The sequence below is a fragment of the Rhinopithecus bieti genome, unplaced genomic scaffold (assembly GCF_001698545.2).
Source record: "Rhinopithecus bieti isolate Rb0 unplaced genomic scaffold, ASM169854v2 scaffold_33302, whole genome shotgun sequence".
NCBI lineage: Eukaryota > Metazoa > Chordata > Mammalia > Primates > Cercopithecidae > Rhinopithecus > Rhinopithecus bieti.
The window spans coordinates 1,686,774-1,707,205 of record NW_016814366.1 but is presented as its reverse complement, the minus strand read 5'-3'; the positions used below and the strand labels follow the sequence as shown (position 1 = coordinate 1,707,205).

The window sequence follows — 20,432 nt, the reverse complement described above, 5'->3', positions numbered from 1 at the left end:
TTCTTATAATCTTTTTTTTTTTTTTTTTTTTTGAGACAGTCTCACTCTGTTGCCTAGGCTGGAGTACAGTGTCACAATCTTGGCTCACTGCAACCTCTGCCCCCCCACGTTCAAGCAGTTCTCCTGCCTCAGCCTCCCTAGTAGCTGGGATTACAGGCATGTGCTACCACACCCGGCTAATTTTTGTATTTTTAGTAGAGACGGGGTTTCGCCATGTTAGCCAAGCTAGTCTTGAACTCCTGACCTCAAGTGATCCGCCCTCCTTAGCCTCCAAAAATGCTGGCATTACGGGCATGAGCCACCATGCCTGGCCTTGTTATAAACTCTTAATGATTAACACAAATGAAGAAGCTACAAAATAAGAATTTAATAAAGTTCATAAACTAATAAATATTTTAAATACACCAAAAATGTCATATTTGTTAACTTCTTAGAATTTCTGCATAGCAATTTATTTTGGAAATAGTTGAGAATGCTAAATTAATTTTTCTATCTCCATTCTTTATAAAATATCTTTTTTCAGGAACTGAAGTGAAAAAAATTGAAGCTACAAATGTTCCCTGCACACAGCTTTCAATGTCATTTTTTCATCGGTTATATGATGAAGATATTGTACGAGACAGTGGACATATTGTTAAATGTTTAGATTCTTTTTGTGATCCGTTTCTCATTTCTGATGAGTTACGAAGAGTAAGTACAGAATTTTAAAATTTCACAATGGAATTTTATTTCAGGAAATGCAAAAATGAAAAAAACTTTGCCTGCTTAAAGCATAAAATACCTTCTCATAAAGTACCTCTTATTTATAAATAATGATCAGTAATAATCCTAACATTGGTAGATTTCTACTTAGATGGCACTTTAACAGTCAACTTAATTATTTGTGTATTTCAGTAATTCTCAAATAGGTGCTACTAACATCTGATAGGTAGAGATGCTGCTAAACGTCATATAACTCACAGGACAGTCACAACAAAGTTTTCTGGCGCAAAATGTCTATAGTGCTGAAGCAGGGAAATCCTGGCCTATTTAGTAAGGTCATTTTTGTTCAATGTGGGCCTTTTAACTTATCAAATTAATATTTAAAAAGTCCCAAAAAGCATCCCGAGGTTGGGCATAGTAGCTCACGCTTGTAATTCCAGCACTTTGGGAGGCTGAGGTGGGTGGATGGTTTGAGCCCAGGAGTTCAAGACCAGCCTGGGCAACATGACAAAACCCTCTCCACAAAAACTACAAAAATTAGCTGGGACTGGTGGCTCATACCTGTATTCCCAGCTGCTCAGAAGGCTGAGGTCCCAGCTGCTCAGAAGGCTGAAGTGAGAAGATTGCTTGAGGCTTGGAAGTCAAGGCTGCAATGAGCTGTGATCATGCCACTGCACTCCAACCTGGGCGACAGAGCAAGACTTTGTCTGAAAAATAAACTTAGATAAATAAATAAAAACATCCCAGGAGTAAAAGAATCTTTTTTATCTCATTGCTAGTATCAACAAAGCCATTGGATTAACTAAATTCAATTTTGTTTTAGTGAAAGGTATACTGAACTTGGAATGAAAATATATAGATTACTTACCTGATTCCTGATTTATTATTTAGAAGATAATAATCTTAGGCAAATTTCTCCATCTTTTGAGCCTCAAGATCTTATCTATACAACATGAAGGTGAAAGTGCCCATTCTACCTTCTTCCTAAAATCATTGAGAAAATTAATTGAGGAAGCATTTAAATGTACCTTTTAGAAATTTTGAATGCTGTTAAAATGGAATGTCAGCTTGGGCAACAGAGCAAGACTCCCATCTCTACAAAAATACGAAGAAATAAGCCAGGTGCAGTGGAGTGCACCTGTAGTTCCAGCTACTTGGGAAGCTGAGGTGGGAGGATTGTTTGAGCCCAGAAGTTTGAGACTGCTGTGAGCTATGATTGTGCCACTGCACCCCAGTTTGGGCAACAGAGTGAGACCTTGTCTCTAAAAAACAGAAAACAGAAATGTATTATTGATATTATCATTGTTACAATTATTGAGAGTATTAAAATAGTTAAAAATGAGGGTTTTCATGTCAAATAGCCATATGTTCAAATCCTGCCTTTGTCACTTAATAACTGATGCTTAACCTCTCTAAGCCTCAGTTTCTTCATCTATAAAGTAGGCATAATGTGAGATTTATGTGAGATAATGCACTTACTCTGCTTAGCACAATGGCTGGTGCTTAGTAAGTTTTCCCTAATATTAACAACTTCTATTAATTACTACTGTTATTATTGTCCTCAATTAAGAGAGAAGGGAGACATACAAGTCAGATGTATTGCAAATCCAGGTAGCAATGAACTAGGGAAGCTACTGATCCATCATTCCAGACACAGGAATCTTGTCTGTAGGAGAAAGGGAGACGTCCAACCAGGCAATACCTAAGGCAATACCTAAAAGCACTCATTAACTTAGTTAAAGAAGAAAATAAAATTAACTTGCTGAGAATATCCAAACACACACAATTGAATGAGACTACATATAGTTTGCTCTTAGGTAAATGAAGTATATCTAACATGAGATAATATAAATAATATACATGGCCGTGCGTGGTGGCTCACGCCTGTAATCCCAACACTTTGGTAAGCCAAGGTGGGTAGATCACCTGAGGTCAGGAGTTCAAGACCAGTCTAGCCAATACGGCGAAACCCTGTCTCTACTAAAAATACAAAAATTAGCCAGGTGTGGTGGTGGGCATCTGTAATCCCAGCTACTCGAGAGGCTGAGGCACAAGAATTCATTGACCCCAGGAAGCAGAGGTTGCGGTGAGCCGAGATCACGCCACTGCACTCCAGCCTGGGTGAAAGAGCAAGACTTTGTCTCAAAAGAAAAAATTAAACAAAACAAAACAAAAAATACTATACAGTAGGGATCTGATATTAATTTCTACTTCTTCTTACCAAGGATTGGAAATTACTATTTAGGAAATGTTTGGTCTGGGTTTCCCTCCTTTTGGATACCACTGTCAACACTTGTCTCTCACACTTCTTCTCTGGCATAAGGGTCTAAAGACCCTTACCTCTAATTTTAGATAATTCACTGTCACTTCTACAGAAAGAGCATCATCAGTGGACATTTTTTTAAAAAAGAAGGATTAGTTTTCCAACAGAATACTCTGCAAAACTGCTTGCTGTCTATCTTATTTATTGCCATGAATAGCACCTCTATTCATGAAATGCTGGAGCTCAGTGTTTTTCTACTAGTTGCCTGTATGACTTGCTCTTGGGTTCATTGCTACTCTGTGGCAACAGGGAGGAAAGGCTTTTAACTTGGTTGCTTTCTGGCTAATAAAAAAAAAACTAACATCCAGCTTCAGCCTGAACTAAAAAGCATCCCCCATTGTGCAGCACTACAGATTCTATTGGCTCACTGTAATGTAAGTACTAATTAACAACCACTTTCCTGACTGTGGCTCAGAAGTTTGACCTACTGTCTAAGAGCTACATTGGTGAAGAGATCTGTATGTGAATGGAGATGGAGAAAAGCCATAGAATATTATGTTTTCACATTCATTCCAAAAATTTTTTTAATTATGTTTTTTTAAATTACACAGCCGAGCCGGGCATGGTGGCTCATGCTTGTAATCCCAGCACTTTGGGAGGCAGAGGCGGGTGGATCACCTGAGACCAGGAGTATAAGACTAGCCTGGCTGACATGGTGAAAACCCATCTCTATTAAAAATACAAAAATTAGCCAGGCAAGGTGGCACATGCCTGTAATCCCAACTACTAGGGAGGCTGAGGCAAGAGAATTGCTTGAACCTAGGAGGCAGAGGTTGCAGTGAGCTGAGATTGCACCACTGCATTCCAGCCTGGGTGACAGAGCGAGACTCTGAGAAAGAAAAAAAATTAGCTGGTAATGATGTCATATACCTGTAGTCTCAGCTACTTGGGAGGCTGAGGTGGGAGGATTGCTTGAACTCAGGAAGTTGAGGCTGCAGTGAGCCAAGTTGGCACCATTGCACTCCAACCTGAGTGACAGAGTGGGACCCTGTCTCCTCCACCCCCCCAAAAATTGCACAGCCTAATCAGTTCAATATATGAGAGTATTCATGTGAGAAATGTGTTAACTATTCATTCCTAAGTACTTTATTCACCTTTCTCTTAAGTCAGATCTTCAGATAGTTGCAAACATGGGCCACAATAACACATTATTTTCTTACAGAGGGAGGGAGGGAAGGAGAGAGGAAGGAAGGAAGTGGAGATGTGTAAGTGTTACCTGTGGCACACCCAGAGAGCAATTAAGTATATGGACTGCTTTCCCTTACCTATATTTTCCTAGACATACCCAACCTTGGTTTTCATCAAGGCATTATAAATAAACTGTGTATGGACAACACCATAGAGTTGAGTTTTTTAAATACTTCTTATATGCAATGACCTGTGGTAAATTTTCTGTAGAGACTGTAAATGAGCTTAATCAATTTTCATAATTAAGTGCACTTTCTACTAGACACTGATCATTGTATAATTCATTGTATTTTCTTTTTTCCCTTGTGTGGTAGTGTTAAGCGTAAGGTAGAATTTTGATAGCCTTTCTCCATCTAGAGTTCCTTTCTGTTTGTTTATTTATTTTTGTCTCTATTTTGTTTATCTGTGCTCTGATATTTATTATTTCCTTATACTAACTTTAGGTTTGTTCTTGCTTTTTTAGTTTCTTGAGGTGCATCATTAGATTATTTGAAGTGTTAGTACTTTTTTTATGTAGGCATTTATTGCTGTAAAATTCTCTTTTAGCACGCTTTTGCTATATTCCATAGGCATGGGTATATTATATTTCTATTTTTATTTGTTCAAGAAAGTTTAAATTTTTCTTCTGAATTTGTTCATTGACTGGTCATTCAGGAGTGTGTTGTTGCTTCTCATGTATTTGTATAATTTCCAAAATTCCTTTTGTTATTGATTTCTCATTTTATTCCATTGTGGTATGAGAAGATACTTGGTATGTTTTCAATTTTTTAAGTGTGTTGAGACTTGTTTTGTGACTCAACATATGGTCTATCCTGAAGAATGTTCCATGTGCTGATGCGAATAGATATTCTGCAGCTGTTAGATAAAATGTTCTGTAGATGTCTATTTGGTCTACAGTGCAGCTTAAATCCAGTGTTTCTTTATGAATTTTCTGTCTAGATGATCGGTCTAATGTGGAGAGTGGGGTGTTGAATTTCCCAACTATTACTGTATTAGATTCTATCTCTTCTGTTAGCTCTAATAATATTTGCTTTATATATTTATGTCTGCTGGTGTTGGATGCATATATATTAAGAATAGTATATCCTCTGACTGAATTGACCCCATTAGCATTATATAATGACTTTCTTTGTCCCTTTTTACTGTTTTATTTACAGGTCAAGTGAGTTTGTTATGGGTAACATAGTTAGTTGGATCATGCTTTTTGTTTTTTAGATCCACTCAGCCAGTTTACACATTTTAAGTGAAAAATTTAGTCTGTTTATATTCAAGGTTATTATTGATATGTGAGGACATACTTCCGTCATTTTGTTAATTTTTTTGGTTATTTTGGATATCTTTTGTTCCTTTTTCTCTTTTTGTTTATCTTTGTGGTTTGGTGGTTTTCTGCAGTGGTAATATTTGAATCCTTTCTGTGTTTTCAAATTTTGCTTTCAGTTATAGGTCTCCCTTAACCATTTTTTACAGGGCAGGCCTAGTGATGATAAATTCCCTCCATTTTTACTTGTCTAGGAAATACTTTCCTTTTCATTTATGAAGGATAATTTTGCTGGGTATAGTATTTTTGGCTGCCATTTTTTTTTTCTTTGTTTTCTCTCTCAGCACTTTGAATCATCCCATCCTCTACTGGCCTGTAAGATTTCTTCTGAGAAATCCATTGTGAGTCTATTGAGGGTTTCCTTATATGTGACTAGACACTTTTCTCTTGCTGTTTTTAGAATTCCTTTTCTTTAACTTTTGATGGTCTGATGATAATGTGCCTTCAAGAAGACATTTTTGGGTTGTACTTATTTGGGGATCTTTAAGGTTCCTGTATCTGGTTGTCTAAATCTCTTGTTAGAATTGAAAAGTTTTCAGCTATTATTTTGTTAAATAGATTTTTTTTTATGCCTTTGGGCTTCTCTCCACCTTCTGGAACACCCAAATAATTCAAAACTGTGTTTGCTTTGTGGTATCCTATATGTAATGTAGGCTTTGTTCGTTCTTTTTCTCTTTTTTTTGTCTGACTGGGTTACTTCAAAAGACCCGTCTTCAAGTTCTGAAACACTTTCTTTGGCTTTATGTAGTCTACTGTTGAAATTCTCAATTGAATCTTTTATTTCATTCATTGAATTATTCAGTTCTAGGATTTCTGTTTGGTGCTTTTTAATGATATCTATCTTTTGGTGAATTTCTCATTCATATCCTGAATTGTTTTCTGATTTCTTTGTATCCTTTTTCTGTGCTTTCTTGTATCTCACTGAGCTTCTTTAATATCATTAATTTTTTGAGATAATTTTTTTTTCAGGACTAGAGACAGGGTTTCACCATGTTGCCCAGGCTGGTCTTAAACTCTTGGGCTCAAGTGATCCACCCACCTCAGCCTCCCAAAGTTTTGGGATTGCAGGTGTGAGACACCATGCCCAGCCAAGTCATTATTTTGAATTTTTTTCTTATAGCTCATAAATTTATTTTTGATTAAATCTGTTGCTAGAGAATTATTGTGTTCCTTTGGAGGTGTCATCTTTCTTGCTTTTTCATATTTCTTGTGTCCTTGTATTAATATCTGTGCATCTAGTTTTAACAGTCACTTCTTTGAATTTATTGGATTGGGTTTTTTTGGAGAAAACTTTTTCCTGAAAATGTACTTATAATGTTGGTTGGGTAGAGCACTTTGGTTCTGATTCTGGGTGCAAGCAGTAGTGTAGTCTCCATATGATTTATTCAGGTGTACTCAGCATCACTGGTGTCTGTGGTTTCCTCGGTGGCTTAGGTTGCAATTGTTAGTAGAGGCTGGGGTGAAGTTTTGCTGGGGACAGGTAGGCCAGTTCTTGGGTCCCAGTAGTGGCGGCAGCTGGCCAAAGCACACCTGTCCTTGGGCCCCTGAGCAGTGTAGGCAGGCAGTGGTGTTTGCAGGTCCAAGCAGGCTGACTCTTGGGCCTCCAGGCAGCTTGCTCATATGCCAGCAGTGTTAGTGGTGGGCTGGGTATGTGGATGTGTGTTTGGGTCCCCAGGCAGTGTGCATTAAATGGATGATGGCTGTAGCAGTGGTGGGACAACCTTTGAATTCCCAAGCAGTGCACACTTATATTAGCAGTGGCTGTGACATGCTAGGCAGGCCAGTCCCCAGGCCCCCAGGGAGCAAGTATGCTATGGTGGTGGCCAGTTGAATGGGCCTGTGCTCAGGTCCCCGAGAGGAGTGCACAAATATCAGCAGTGGTGGATGGGACAGGGCAAACCCCAGAGTCCTGGGTGTGCTTGGGCACTGGATGGGGGACAGTGCCAGGCCAGAGGGGCTGTCCTCAGGTCCCCCAGTGGTGCATACAGATGCAGCCTCTTGTGAGTTGGGCAGGGTGATCCTCAAGTCCCCTAGCAAAGTGCTCAGATGGCAGCAGCAGTGGCAATGAGTGTAGAGAGCTCATCCTGAAGGCATGCGCGAGGGAGCTGTGGCCCTGCTGCAGGGCTTGGGGTGGGGTTACTGTCAGTGGCTACAGCCACTGGCAGGTGGCTCTTGGGTTCTGGAGAACATACATTTTAGCCTCCAGTAATAGTGGCCATGGCAGTAGTGGCAGCAACAGCAGGGAGAGCCAGTCTTCAGGGCACATGCAAGTGTGTAGTGGCCCTGCTACCGAGGGAATGGGGAGTACAAGGTTGCTGCCAGTGGCGTATGCTTCCGCCCCTCAGCTGTGGGTGGGAGACTCCATCTTCAGGGAGCATGCAAGTGCATGGTAGACCTGCTGCTGGTGGTGGCAAGGTTGCTATCAGTAACAGCAGCCCAAGGTAAGTGGGTTTCAGGTTCTGGGGAGCACACATTTTGTTTCCCTTTGTCTCAAGGGCAGCCTCCTCAGTGTATTGCATTACTCATTCCCTGGGGTAAAAGACACCATACAGAGTCCAGGTGGACATTTGGGGATGTCATTGGGGATCTAGGGATGTGGAAATGCAGGGACTGTTGGGCCCCAAGGAAGGATGCAGTCTGGTAGGAGTTGGACTCTCAAAATGGTGCCATCCTGCAGCTCCTTAGGACTTGGAGGTGGGGGAGGGGTTGTGGGAGCCAGCATGAGCTCCTCTCTGGAGCAGTGCCATTGTGTGGTCTCCAGGCAGCACCCTATTACTAGTCTCAGGGCCCATGAGGGTTGAGGAGCTCTCCCATGGTGAGGATTGCAGAGGTCCACAGTAGAAATGTGGACTGCTAGGGGTCTTTCACTTACCATTTCCCTGCATTGGGAAGCCTCTCCAGACTCCCAGCCAATCCCATCTCCTTCTGTGCCTGTGTATTTCCTGTCACCTCTCTGTTGAATTCCAGTGTTCTCTCTTAGACTCCCTCTTTGAAGTGTGATTATCTACTTGCTATTTTGGTTCTACTTTGTTCAGAACGTGAGTGCCAGATGCCTCTAGTCAACCATTTTGACATCCCTCCTATCTAAAGTTGTTTATATGTATTTATTTTTTTCATTTTATTTCTTGACCAGTTTTTTGTCCTTTATTATTTGGGTCTTATTATATCTATGTTTTATTTTTAGCTATTTCACATTCTTTTTTTTTTTTTTTTTTTTTTTTTGCTCTGTCACCCAGGCTCACCGCCGCTTCAATCGTCTTCTGAGCTCAAACAATCCTCCCACCTCAACCTCCTGATTCACTAGGGCTACAGGCATTCACCACCACATCCAGCTTATTTTGAGGGTGGGGGTTACTAGAGATGAGGTCTCACTATGTTGTTCAGGCTAGACTCAAACTCCTGGCCTCAAGCGATCCTCCTGCCATGGTCTCCCAAAATGCTGGGATTGTAGGCATGAACCACTGTGCCCAGCCTTCACATTCTTTTTTTAAAATAGGGAGGCTGAGGTGAGAAGATCACTTGAGCCCAGGAGTTTGACACCAGCCTGGGCAACATAGTGAGACTCCATCTCTAAAAAAAGAAAAAATAAACAAAGTAGCTAAGATATAAACAATCCAATGGAAGAAATACATTTCTTACATTGGTCACCTTTTTATGCCCACTAATCAATAAATGAATCAGTGGTCTGTATTTCCTAATGGCATAAGAAAATTCCCTACATCATATCTAGTTTTTCTGCTCTCTGTATGAGATGGTAAGACCTCAGAGGGGCAAGAGTCAATGTCAATAGGTGATGTGTGAAGTGATCTTACTAGAGAGCAGGAAAGCGAGAGCTGGATATGAGGCTCCAGCACCTGAAAGTTTCAAAAAGGAGTACTTGTGGGAATAAGAACAATACTCATCCAAACTCCATAAGAGGAGAGAGCTTAGAACATGACCATTTAGTCTCTGGGTAGAAGCCAAGGCAGGAGGCCTTATGGGATGGAGAAGTGTTCTCATTTATTTATGCTCCTATTTATTTCCAAATAAGATTTGAGGTGACATAACACTAAAACAATTACTAAAAATATAAACTAGAATAAAGACATAAAGTGGAAGGAGGGAAGACTTAGCCACTGTGTTTTAAATTTTGATTTATTCTTTTCATTGATTGTCAGTTCCTAATGATAAAATAGAGGCAAATAAATGCAGATTACAGATTACTCTCTTCAGTTGACTCAAGATTGGTTCTTAAAATAGGTGTAAGATTATTTTTAAGTATATAAAATGAAACCTTCGAAAACATAAAAGTTAAAACCTTGAGTTATGTTACATTAAGATGAATTTTATCATCTTAGGTTTTGCTAGTGGAAGACTCCGAAAAATATGAAATATTCAGCCAACCAGATAGAGAAGAGTTCCTGTTTTGTCTTTTCAAACATCTTTGCCTTGGTGGAGCCCTTTGTCAATATGAAGATGTGATTAGCCCATATCTGGAAACAGCAAAGCTTATCTATAAGGATCTAGTGAGGTAATATTGCTAGATCACAATATGTAAATCTCTAGTTAATAGAATAAATTATTTGTTTAACCATGATGGAATCACACAACATTATTCAGTGGTCATATTAACAACCAAAGCATATAAAAAGCACTACCCTCACCTCCGTCTCATAACTTTTCCCCTCTCGTCCAGACTAGAAAGATTTCTGGCTTTCTCTTTTATTTAGTTCTCAGTCCTCTCATTCTTCATCTACCTCTTCTGCTTTTGTCCTCATTCAGACCTGTTACCAACTGCCATCTTCCAAGCCTTCTTTTTTTTCTTACCAAACCTCCTTTTAAATCTGAAGGGAACGCAAGAGATCCCTCCAGATGTTTGAGTTTGCTTAACTAATAGTAAAAACAATTATTACCTTTGTTCCAAAGAAGTGGAAGAATTTTCATATAGGTGTAATATTTACCTTTTCAAATTAATCCCAGTGCTATACAGTTTGAGGTATTTTGGTAGCATTTTTCTTTTTGAAGATCTAATGAGAATTAAAACCTTATGAATTTCTTGTTTATACCTTTCTTTTAACTGAAGTGAATGTTCTTTGGTAGGGTTTTTCAGTTATGAAGATATTGGATCATCTTAATAGGCAAAACAACAGAGAGCAAAGGGTCTTAAAAGTTAGTTATATAATTTTACTTTCATAAGAGAAAACCAGAATTAGCTTCTCATTGGACTCATAATTGTTACTTTACTTATACTCAACACCTTAATTCTCATCCATTCCTTGTGTCATATAGCTATACAGCAAACTGCATAATTTAGTTATTTATTCAATTAATTTATTATATGGTTTTAAAAACAGAAAAATGTTTCTATAATCTTCCTATGATTTTAATGAACAAGTTATTGTCAACACATACAGATTATTGGACGAAGATATGTTAGAAACAATTTCAGAAAAACATGTACATACCTATTAATACATCAAACATACTGTCCTAATTATTTGAAGTTCATGTAAACCTGCTAGTCTGCTTCTAGCACGCTACACACACACACACACACACACACACACACACACACACACATGCACTCATGCATGCACACACATACTACTACCACTACCACCACAACGTGTTGTACCCCATCAGCCACATGAACCTGTGGAATTCCTCACTACTGTGTGCTATGGAGGAGGAGATTGTGTTGGAGATATATGGAGTAGAAATAAGTTTAGAACCTACACATTGAAGAAACTGCTATTTTTCCCAACATTCCCTTCTCCAGATTCTCATCTGCAATTCTCTTCTACATTTTTAGATGCTAAGAAAAAGTATGACTGCTTTACAGTTTCTAACCTGCCTTTGTAGATAAACGTTACTGCTAATCCATTCTAGCACAGTCCATCCCTTATGTTTGTACATGTTGGGAGCACGCTACAGAGTGTGATTTTAGGAGTCTCTAACTCAAACAAAAGGGTAAAAATGTTATTAAAATATTTTGTCCTCATCCATTATAATAGGTCCTACAAAACACACCTTGTATTTTTTTAATTTAATTTATTTATTTTTGAGACAGAGTCTCACTCTGTCACCCAGGCCGGATTGGAGTACAGTGGCATGATCTCGGCTTACTGCCACCTCCACCTCCTGGGTTCAAGGGATTCTCCTGCCTCAGTCTCCCAAATAGCTGGGAGTACAGGCTTAAGCCACCATGCCTGGCTAATTTATTTATTTTTCATAGAGATGGGGTTTCACCTTGTTGGCCAGGCTGGTCTCAAACACCCGACCTCGGGTGATCTTCCCACCTTGGCCTCCCAAAGTGCTGGGATCACAGGCGTGAGCCACCGCACCTGGCCAAAATATACCTTTTTAATGTTTTAAAATGTTTTCCTTAAAAGATTGAGATTTCTTTAAACCAAATAAGCAATACTTTAGAACCACCCATTTTGTTAAAGAGTAAATGATCAATTGTTTTATTACGTTTCAAAAATGTATATGCAGAAATGTACGTAGTTAATAATGGTGCCTGTGTCTTTTCTGCTTTAGACATTAGACACATGCTCTTGTCAAAGTTTCAGGAGAGTTCCCCCAAGCCATGTATCCACCCCAGATGTGAAATTTTATTATTTGAACTGAGAAGCTTAGATTACGCCCTTCAGATACTAGTTAAGCAGTAGGTCCTTTTTTTTTTTTCTATTTTATTTATTTATTTATTATTTATTTTTTTGAGATGGAGTCTTGCTTGTCACCCAGGCTGGAGTGCAGTGGCGTGATCTCAGCTCAGGGCAACCTCTGCCTCCTGGGTTCATGCCATTCTCCTGCCTCAGCCTCCCAAGTAGCTGGGACTACAGGCACCCGCCACCACACCCGGCTAATTTTTTGTATTTTTAGTAGAGACAGGGTTTCACCATGTTAGCCAGGACGGTCTCGATCTTCTGACCTTGTGATATGCCTGCCTCGGCCTCCCAAAGTGCTGGGATTATAGGCATGAGCCACCGTGCCCGGCCTGTTTTATTTATTTTTTATCGTTTTGTTTTTTTTTGAGACAGGGTCTCACTCTGTTGCCCAGGCTGGAGTACAGTGGCACAATCTCAACTCACTGAAACCCCTGCCTCCTGGGCTCACGTAATCCTCCCACCTTAGCCTCCCCAATAGCTGAGATCACAAGCACGCACCACTACACCTGGCTAAGTTTTTCGTATTTTTTGTACAGATGGGGTTTCACCATATTACCCAGGCTGATCTTGAACTTCTGGACTCAGGTGATCCACCTGCCTCAACCTCCCAAAGTGCTGGGATTACAGGTGTGAGCCACTGTGTCCAGCCAGGTCCTTGTTTTTTAAAATGTGCAGTTACTTAGAATAGTCTGGACACCCTGGAGTTTAGAGTCAATATGGGACTGATCCTCAGAAATAATCGCAAATAATGTTGACAAGAAACAACTATATTATGTCCAAACCATTAATATAATTACACTTTTAAAAAGACTATATAGAAATTATATTCCAGTATCCTTAAAACCATGGTTATCAGAGGATGGAGTTAGTGATGGATAAAGATCTGATATAATGCAATTATTAGTAGAACACCATAGAGCACTAATCAATATCACTTTATATTTCCTTTTCCTTTTTTCTTAAGAGATATAGGACAGATGATAACTGTACTTTCTTGCTAGGCCTATAAAAAATTAGACAAATTATTTTAGAGATATTTTAAAGTAATACTAATGTAGGATCAGAGGTAATGGAATAATATGATTTCTTTCTATTAGTAACTGACTTCTAATAATGTACAAATGGTAGTTTCTTTCTAAAACAATATACTTATTTTGTTTTGTTTTGTTTTTTTGAGATGGAGTCTCACTCTATTGCCCAGGCTGGAATGCAGTGGTGCAATCTCGGCTCACTGCAACCTCTGCCTACCGAGTTCAAGAGATTCTCGTGCCTCAGCTTCCCCAGTAGACTACAGGCGCATGCCACCACGGCCCAGCTAATTTTTGTATTTTTAGTGGAGACAAGGTTTCACCATGTTGGCCAGGCTGGTCTGGTACTCCTAACCTCAGGCGATCTACCCACCTTGACCACCCAAAGTGCTAGGATTACAGGTGTGAGCCACCACGTCCGGCCGATATACTTGTGGTACATGTTTATAGGTGTTAAGTAATTGTTCTAGTATCAAATACTAAATTTTCCCCTAAACTGATTTGATAAGCACTTTTACAAAGTTTTTTCTTTCCTCAGATTTTCAAACTGGAAATAATTTATGTATAGTAAAATGAACAAATCATAAATATACATAAAATTTGGTGAATATGTATGTTTATACCATGTAACCACCCACAAATAAATGTTTATAATTAGATATAACCATAGATACGTTCTTTATATTGATCTAGGTGATTATATAGGTGTATGCAAGGATTTTATATATAGTGGTTATAGTCATCCCTTGGGTAAGCACAAAAACTTAAAAGTAGTATTCAACTTTTAAGCAGTATGTTAAGCAATAGAGAAATCAAAAGAAAATGAACTTGACCTATGTCATAGAAATATTTGGAAATCAATTTAATCCTGGGTAGAAGTCTAAATGAAATATCTAGTAGAGATGAAAACCACCTAAGAATCTTAAACCCTGAAATGGCTATGGCTGGTCATCCCCAAAAGGTACACAAGCTCATACATACATACATACACACACACCGCTCAAACTGAGTCTTCCTTTTTCCTCCTCCTCCTCCTTCTTCTCTCCCTCTCTCAATTACTTTTACATGTGTAGTAGAGGGAGAAGCAGTACTTTCACCTAAAGAAGTAGAGAAGAGGGTATCTTCCTTCAAATTTTACCTATACATGTCACACATTAATAATACCCTTGGGCCGGGCGCGGTGGCTCAAGCCTGTAATCCCAGCACTTTGGGAGGCCGAGACGGGCAGATCACAAGGTCAGGAGATCGAGACCATCCTGGCGAACACGGTGAAACCCCGTCTCTACTAAAAAAATACAAAAAACTAGCCGGGCAAGCTGGTGGGCGCCTGTAATCCCAGCTACTCGGGAGGCTGAGGCAGGAGAATGGCGTAAACCCGGGAGGCGGAGCTGGCAGTGAGCTGAGATCCGGCCACTGCACTCCAGCCTGGGTGACAGAGCGAGACTCCGTCTCAAAAATAATAATAATAATAATAATAATAATACCCTTTATACATATGTGTTAAATATTTATAGAGTGTATAGGTCTGGGATAAGCAGCTGAGGTGTAGCAGAAAGATGATTGGACTCTGAGTCACCTGTGTTCTATTCCCAGAAATACCACTTTTATTTAGTTTATCTTAATTATATCATTTAGCTTCTTTAGTTATATTGTCCATAAAATTGGCAAAATAATGCCTACCTCAATGAGTTGTGTGATCTTTAAATGAGGTAATGTATATAAAGGTATTTTGGAGGCTGGGTGCAGTGGCCGTCACCTGTAATCCCAGCACTTTGGGAAGCCAAGGCAGAAGGATCTCTTGAGGCCAGAGTTTCAAGACCAGCTTGGGCAATATAGCAAGACTTTGTCTCTACAAAATAAAAAATAATAAAAGTTAAAAAATTGTGTAAAAAATGTTTTACAAGCTGTAAAGCATTAGAAAATGTGTGTATATTTATTTATATATGTAACAAATTTTAAATATATATCTGTAGCTTATTTTCTCAATCCTTAGTTTGCTTTCTCACTACATACTGCCACAGGAAATCTTTTGTGAGGAGAGTAACTGAAAGAAAGCTACTGAGAAAAAATTATTTTTAATATGATATAACTTAGCAATATATAATTTAACAAATAGTTGTTTGGGTTTTGTTTTGTTTTGTTTTGAGATGGAGTTTCGCTCTTGTTGCCCACACTGGAGTGCAATGGTGCAATCTTGGCTCACCGCAACCTCCGCCTCCCGGCTTCAAGCGATTCTCCTGCTTCAGCCTCCCGAGTACCTGGGATTACAGGCTAAGTTTTTGTATTTTTAGTAGAGATAGGGTTTTTCCATGTTGGTCAGGCTGGTCTCGAACTCCCAACCTCAGGTGATCCGCCCGCCTAGGCCTCCCAAAGTGCTGAGATTACAGGCTTGAGCCACCGTGACGGGCCAACAAATAGTTTTTGTATACATTATCTCATTTGATTTTCATATACTAAAAGGAACATATTATTCCCAATTTACATATGAGAAAATTGAGGCTCAGAAAGGTTAATCTTACTTAAAGTGAAAGAACAGGTCAGTGGCAGAACTAGCATTTGTATTTACATTGTTTAAGTCTTCAGTCTAGCATGCTTTTATCTACCCCCATATGGTTGTCTACACTTCAGTCTGATTTTTACCAATCCCTATTTGTCCAATAATTGTCTCTGTAGCCTGTGAAGGTAATTTCATCATCTGAGTCTCAGACTGACTTTAAACCTTCTACCTGTAAGATTCAATTTTCTGCTATTTCAATTCAGTTGACCTTGCCCATTCTTGGTTGAAGCCTCAGATGCCATTTTTTAAACCACTTAGTTGGATAGTATGTATTTCCATGTTCTATATGAATAAGAATATGTAAATACTAAAAGTGATCATTACTTAAATGTATATATCAATGCCTATTATATGTTAAAAGCACCTTTTCTTCCTTTTTTAGTGTTCGAAAGAATCCTCAAACCAAGAAAATACAAATTACCTCTTCTGTCTTTAAAGTTTCAGCTTACGTAAGTGTGAGAGAACTTTTGCAAACAAAGAATTTAATTACTTTTTGTTAATACAGTTGTTACAACTGGAGTTAACAATTAGGACAATGTTATGCCTAGGAGAAAAGACAATGTTATTTAGAGTTTTGTTAAAATTAAAAGTTGATAGAGTATGCTTTTGTTTGGAGAACAGTTTGAACTTTCTTCCCTGGCTTCCTTTCTGTCATCTGTATCTAATAACATTGCCTGCTTATTTTAGAGCTAAATCTGTGACTCAGATGGAGTAGAACACAGTTCTCTTAGTCTGTCAAACCATCATTTACAGGGCAGATAAATAAGAATGCCCTAAATGTTGACGGGCACGGTGGCTCACTCCTGTGATCCCAGCACTTTGGGAGGCCAAGGCGGGTGGAACAGGAGGTCAGGAGATTGAGAAGATCCTGGCTAGCATGGTGAAACCCCGTCTCTACTAAAAATACAAAAAATTAGCCGAGCGTGGCAGCACACACCTGTAATCCCAGCTACTTGGGAGGCTGAGGCAGGAGAATCGCTTGAACCCAGGCAGCAGAGGTTGCAGTGAGCTGAGATGGCGCCACTGCACTCCAACCTAGGTGACAGAGCAAGACTCCGTCTCAAAATAAATAAATAAATAAAATTTAAAAAATAATAATAATAATTTAGGTTTGTCTTTTTCAGGATTCTGCTGGTATGTGCTACCCTTCATCTAAGAATCATGAACAGACATTTTCTTACTTTATTGTGGATCCTATCAGGCGCCATCTTCATGTTTTATACCACTGTTATGGTGTGGGAGACATGTCTTAACGCTCTTTCAAATTATGTACCTCTACTATTTTTTATTTACCATTTTTCTCTTTTAACACTAATAGATAAACATTTACTTTGCAAATTAATTCAAGAAAAATGTAAGGAACCTACTTAGAGCAGAAGAAAGCAAACACCAAGATGCCTTTTTAAAAATTTGTGTGGAATACTAACTGGGGATCAAATTTCATCCCTAATAAAATCTATACCAAAAAAATTGTGGAATTTTTACAAAAAGTTACAAGGAATTCCTTGTAACTAGAAATCTAGTTCTAATTTGCATTGTGATTCAAGTGAATCCTCGATTTTCCATGTATTTTAATTTATAAGCTAATTAATTCTGGATTGCAAATGTAGCAGAAAACTAAACATTTCTACTACTGATCATTAATATAAATTGTTAGTTTATTTAACTTGTTTCATTTAATTACATTTCTTCATTGCACAAGCATTTACATCTCTAAAGCTAGGAAAAGCATAACGATTCTTTTGCTTTATATGTTCCACTTAAAAGCCTCAATAAAAAGATAGTGTTCTGGGCCTTGGCACGGTGGCTCACGCCTGTAATCTCAGCACTTTGGGAGGTCAAGGCGGGCGGATTACGAGGTCAAGAGATCAAGACAATCCCGGCCAACATGGTGAAACTCCGTCTCTACCAAAAGTACAAAAATTATCTGGGTGTGGTGGTGCGTGTCTGTAGTCCCAAATACTCAGGAGGCTGAGGCAAGAGAATCACTTGAACCTGGGAAGCGGAGGTTGCACTGAGCCGAGGTTGTGCCACTGCACTCTAGCCCGGCAACAGAACAAGACTCCATCTCAAAAAAAAAAAAAAGGTTCTGAAAGTAGTCGTAAACTCTTTTATCACATAATAAATTAAGGCTGCAGCCATCCCACAGCTAATACAAGAGCTACATGTAAACAGAGAAAGTTGGCCTGATGGTATTAGTAGGCTGTTCAAACAGTGAGAAGCAGGTTATCTTAGTACTGTTCCTTATTTCATTCATAGAATGAATGTATAACCTAGATTTTTTTTTTTTTTTTTGATGGCAAAAATCATTGACATATATCCCATGGGTCATGGGAAGCCTGTAAGAAATGTTGAGGTTTTGAGGAGGAGCAAGTTTGAAAGATGTGCTTCTGTGTTGTGGGATAAAGATGATAATCTTGGACTTGAACCTGGATTTGAATCTGGAATGCAGCTGGCAATTTGGGTATAGAGCTCAGGAGAAAGAGTATGTTTTACTTCTAATACCTAGCACAATGCCTTAGCATATTAAATGTTTATTGAATGAATAACTACTTTCCAGATATGCTCATAATACCCATAGATTTTTTTAATTACATAAAAACATAAAATCAAGAACTGAAATGTCTGTTTGCTACCAGCTTTGCTGCTTACCTCACAGTTCCCTATGACCTGGAGACCCTTTTGATCAATCAAGCGGCCAATCAATAATTATTTTTGAACACCAAATCTATGCAAGGCACTGGGCAGTTTACTTTGGGGAAACATACACTCCCTATAAACCTATTTAGGAAGGTACTCTTTAAGAGTGTGACTACCAATAGTGATTGTTACATGAATTCAGAGATAGAAGAGATCACTCTGAACTAAGATAGGCTTAGTCTGGCTTCTATGGAAAGACTGGTGGGATTTCAACAACGGAAGAGAACAGCAGTTGAAGGGAGTGCATGATGTGGCAGAGTACTCTGGGCCTGGCCTTCAGATGAAAGTTCAGAGGCAACAGATGGGAAAGTGATCCTGAGGAATTGCCACTATTTTTTCTCAGCTCTAAAGGTGGAGGTAGATAGGACCTTTGAGGAAAAATTGCTCCATTGCTTTGGAAAAATCGTTTGATGATTCATTTGTGTTTATGTAAATTATCTATATTGTAAGGCATAATAGAATCGTGATAAAGAGTTTGGGCTGGGCTGTCAGGTTGCCTGGATTTTTAAATTTGCCATTACTTGTGTGACCTTGAGCTGGTTGCTTAACTCTCTGCACCTTGATTGTCTTTTCTATAAAATGGAAAAAAATAATAGGACTGCTTTGCAGGGCGCAGTGGCTCACGCCTGTAATCCCAGCACTTTGGGAGGCCGAGGCGGATGGATCACGAGGTCAGGAGATCGAGATCATCCTGGCTAATACAAAGAAACCCCATCTCTACAAAAAAATAAAAAAAAAAAAAAAAAAAAATGAGCCAGGCATAGTGGCGGGTGCCTGTAGTCCTAGCTACTCGGGAGGCTGAGGCAGGAGAATGGCTTGAACTCGGGAGGTGGAGGTTGCAGTGAGCCGAGATCGCGCCACTACACTCCAGCCTGGGCGACAGGGCGAGACTCCATCTCAAAAAAAAAACATAAAAATAAAAAATAATAATAATAATAGGACTACCTCATAAGTTTTTTGGAAAATTATATAATTTAATACATATGTTGGGCTTTGAATGATGCCAGGCACATAGTTTAACTGCTCATGAATTTTGGCTGCATTCATTCTCTACTGCGGAAATAAGAAAAAAAAGAGAAACAGTTAACTGTCTGCATAATAATGTAAAAAGCTATCTTCTTGGGGCCAGAATTGCTTTTGTACAGATTATTATTAATTTGACTAGATAGAGTATAAGAGATGGGAAAATTGGTTCTTCTTCTTTGGAGGCCCCAGAGAATGTAGAGGTCCTGAGCATGGACTCCAGGTATTTCTTTGGCAGCATTTGTACACTTGGAACTATTTGCTCAGCTACTTGTCATAATTTGTTTAATATCTTTCATGAAAACCGGTACTGTGTCTATTTTGTTTACCTTTGTGTCCACAATGTCTAGAACTTGAAAGACAATAAATATCCATTCTCTGACAGACACAGTACTGTTGGTAGAGAGAAATTGGCCTTTGAAGTGCAACTGTGCAGAGTGTGGAAAGCGAGGGGGGGAAGGTTGGTGCTGAAGGTCATAGATCATCAGCATGGAAGCCTCCTCTGCGGGGGCTGAGCTGGCAGACTCTAGCAGCCTTCATACCTAGATGCCCACCTTAAATTTACTGTACAGTCATCCCTCTAGTTATACTTCAACCTTTTGTTAAATTTTGCAAACTATTATAGTCTGGATTCATACCGTAGTCTGGATTTAGCTACCCAGCATGGGATTAGATATGCAGCCCAGGAATATGCCTGTGGCAAAGATTGTCCCTAGAGAGCAGCAGCCACAGCCTGTAGAAGCCAGCTTTGTAAAAGCAAACTGTGATCAAGTGAGAGAAGAGGGGTTGTCTGGAGTGAGACAACTGGCCATGGTGACAAGTGACCACAGAATGGTTTTCTGAGACTTTCTGAGAACATTCTTCAAAAATTCCAAAAGCTACTTAAAGAGAGGAGTCTTGCAGAATTGTAATTTGCACATTAAAAAGAGGAACTTAGAGAAGT

General features: G+C 39.2%; 1 protein-coding gene across 3 annotated transcripts in view; it reads left to right on the top strand.

Annotated features, from left to right (window-relative positions):
* CFAP300 (cilia and flagella associated protein 300) overlaps positions 1-17,403 on the top strand; it is a 40,248-nt gene extending 22,845 nt beyond the window's left edge. For 2 of the 3 annotated variants that reach the window (XM_017850090.1, XM_017850088.1), the window contains exons 4-6: positions 524-690; positions 9,869-10,041; positions 16,891-17,403. In XM_017850090.1, the coding sequence (XP_017705579.1) occupies positions 524-690; positions 9,869-10,041; positions 16,891-17,137 (587 nt within the window). In that variant the 3' untranslated portion in view covers positions 17,138-17,403. Of the gene's footprint in view, positions 1-523; positions 691-9,868; positions 10,042-16,148; positions 16,216-16,890 lie in introns of all 3 variants that reach the window. The other variant, XM_017850089.1, reaches the window with a different exon arrangement.
* The last annotated feature ends 3,029 nt before the right edge of the window (positions 17,404-20,432 follow it).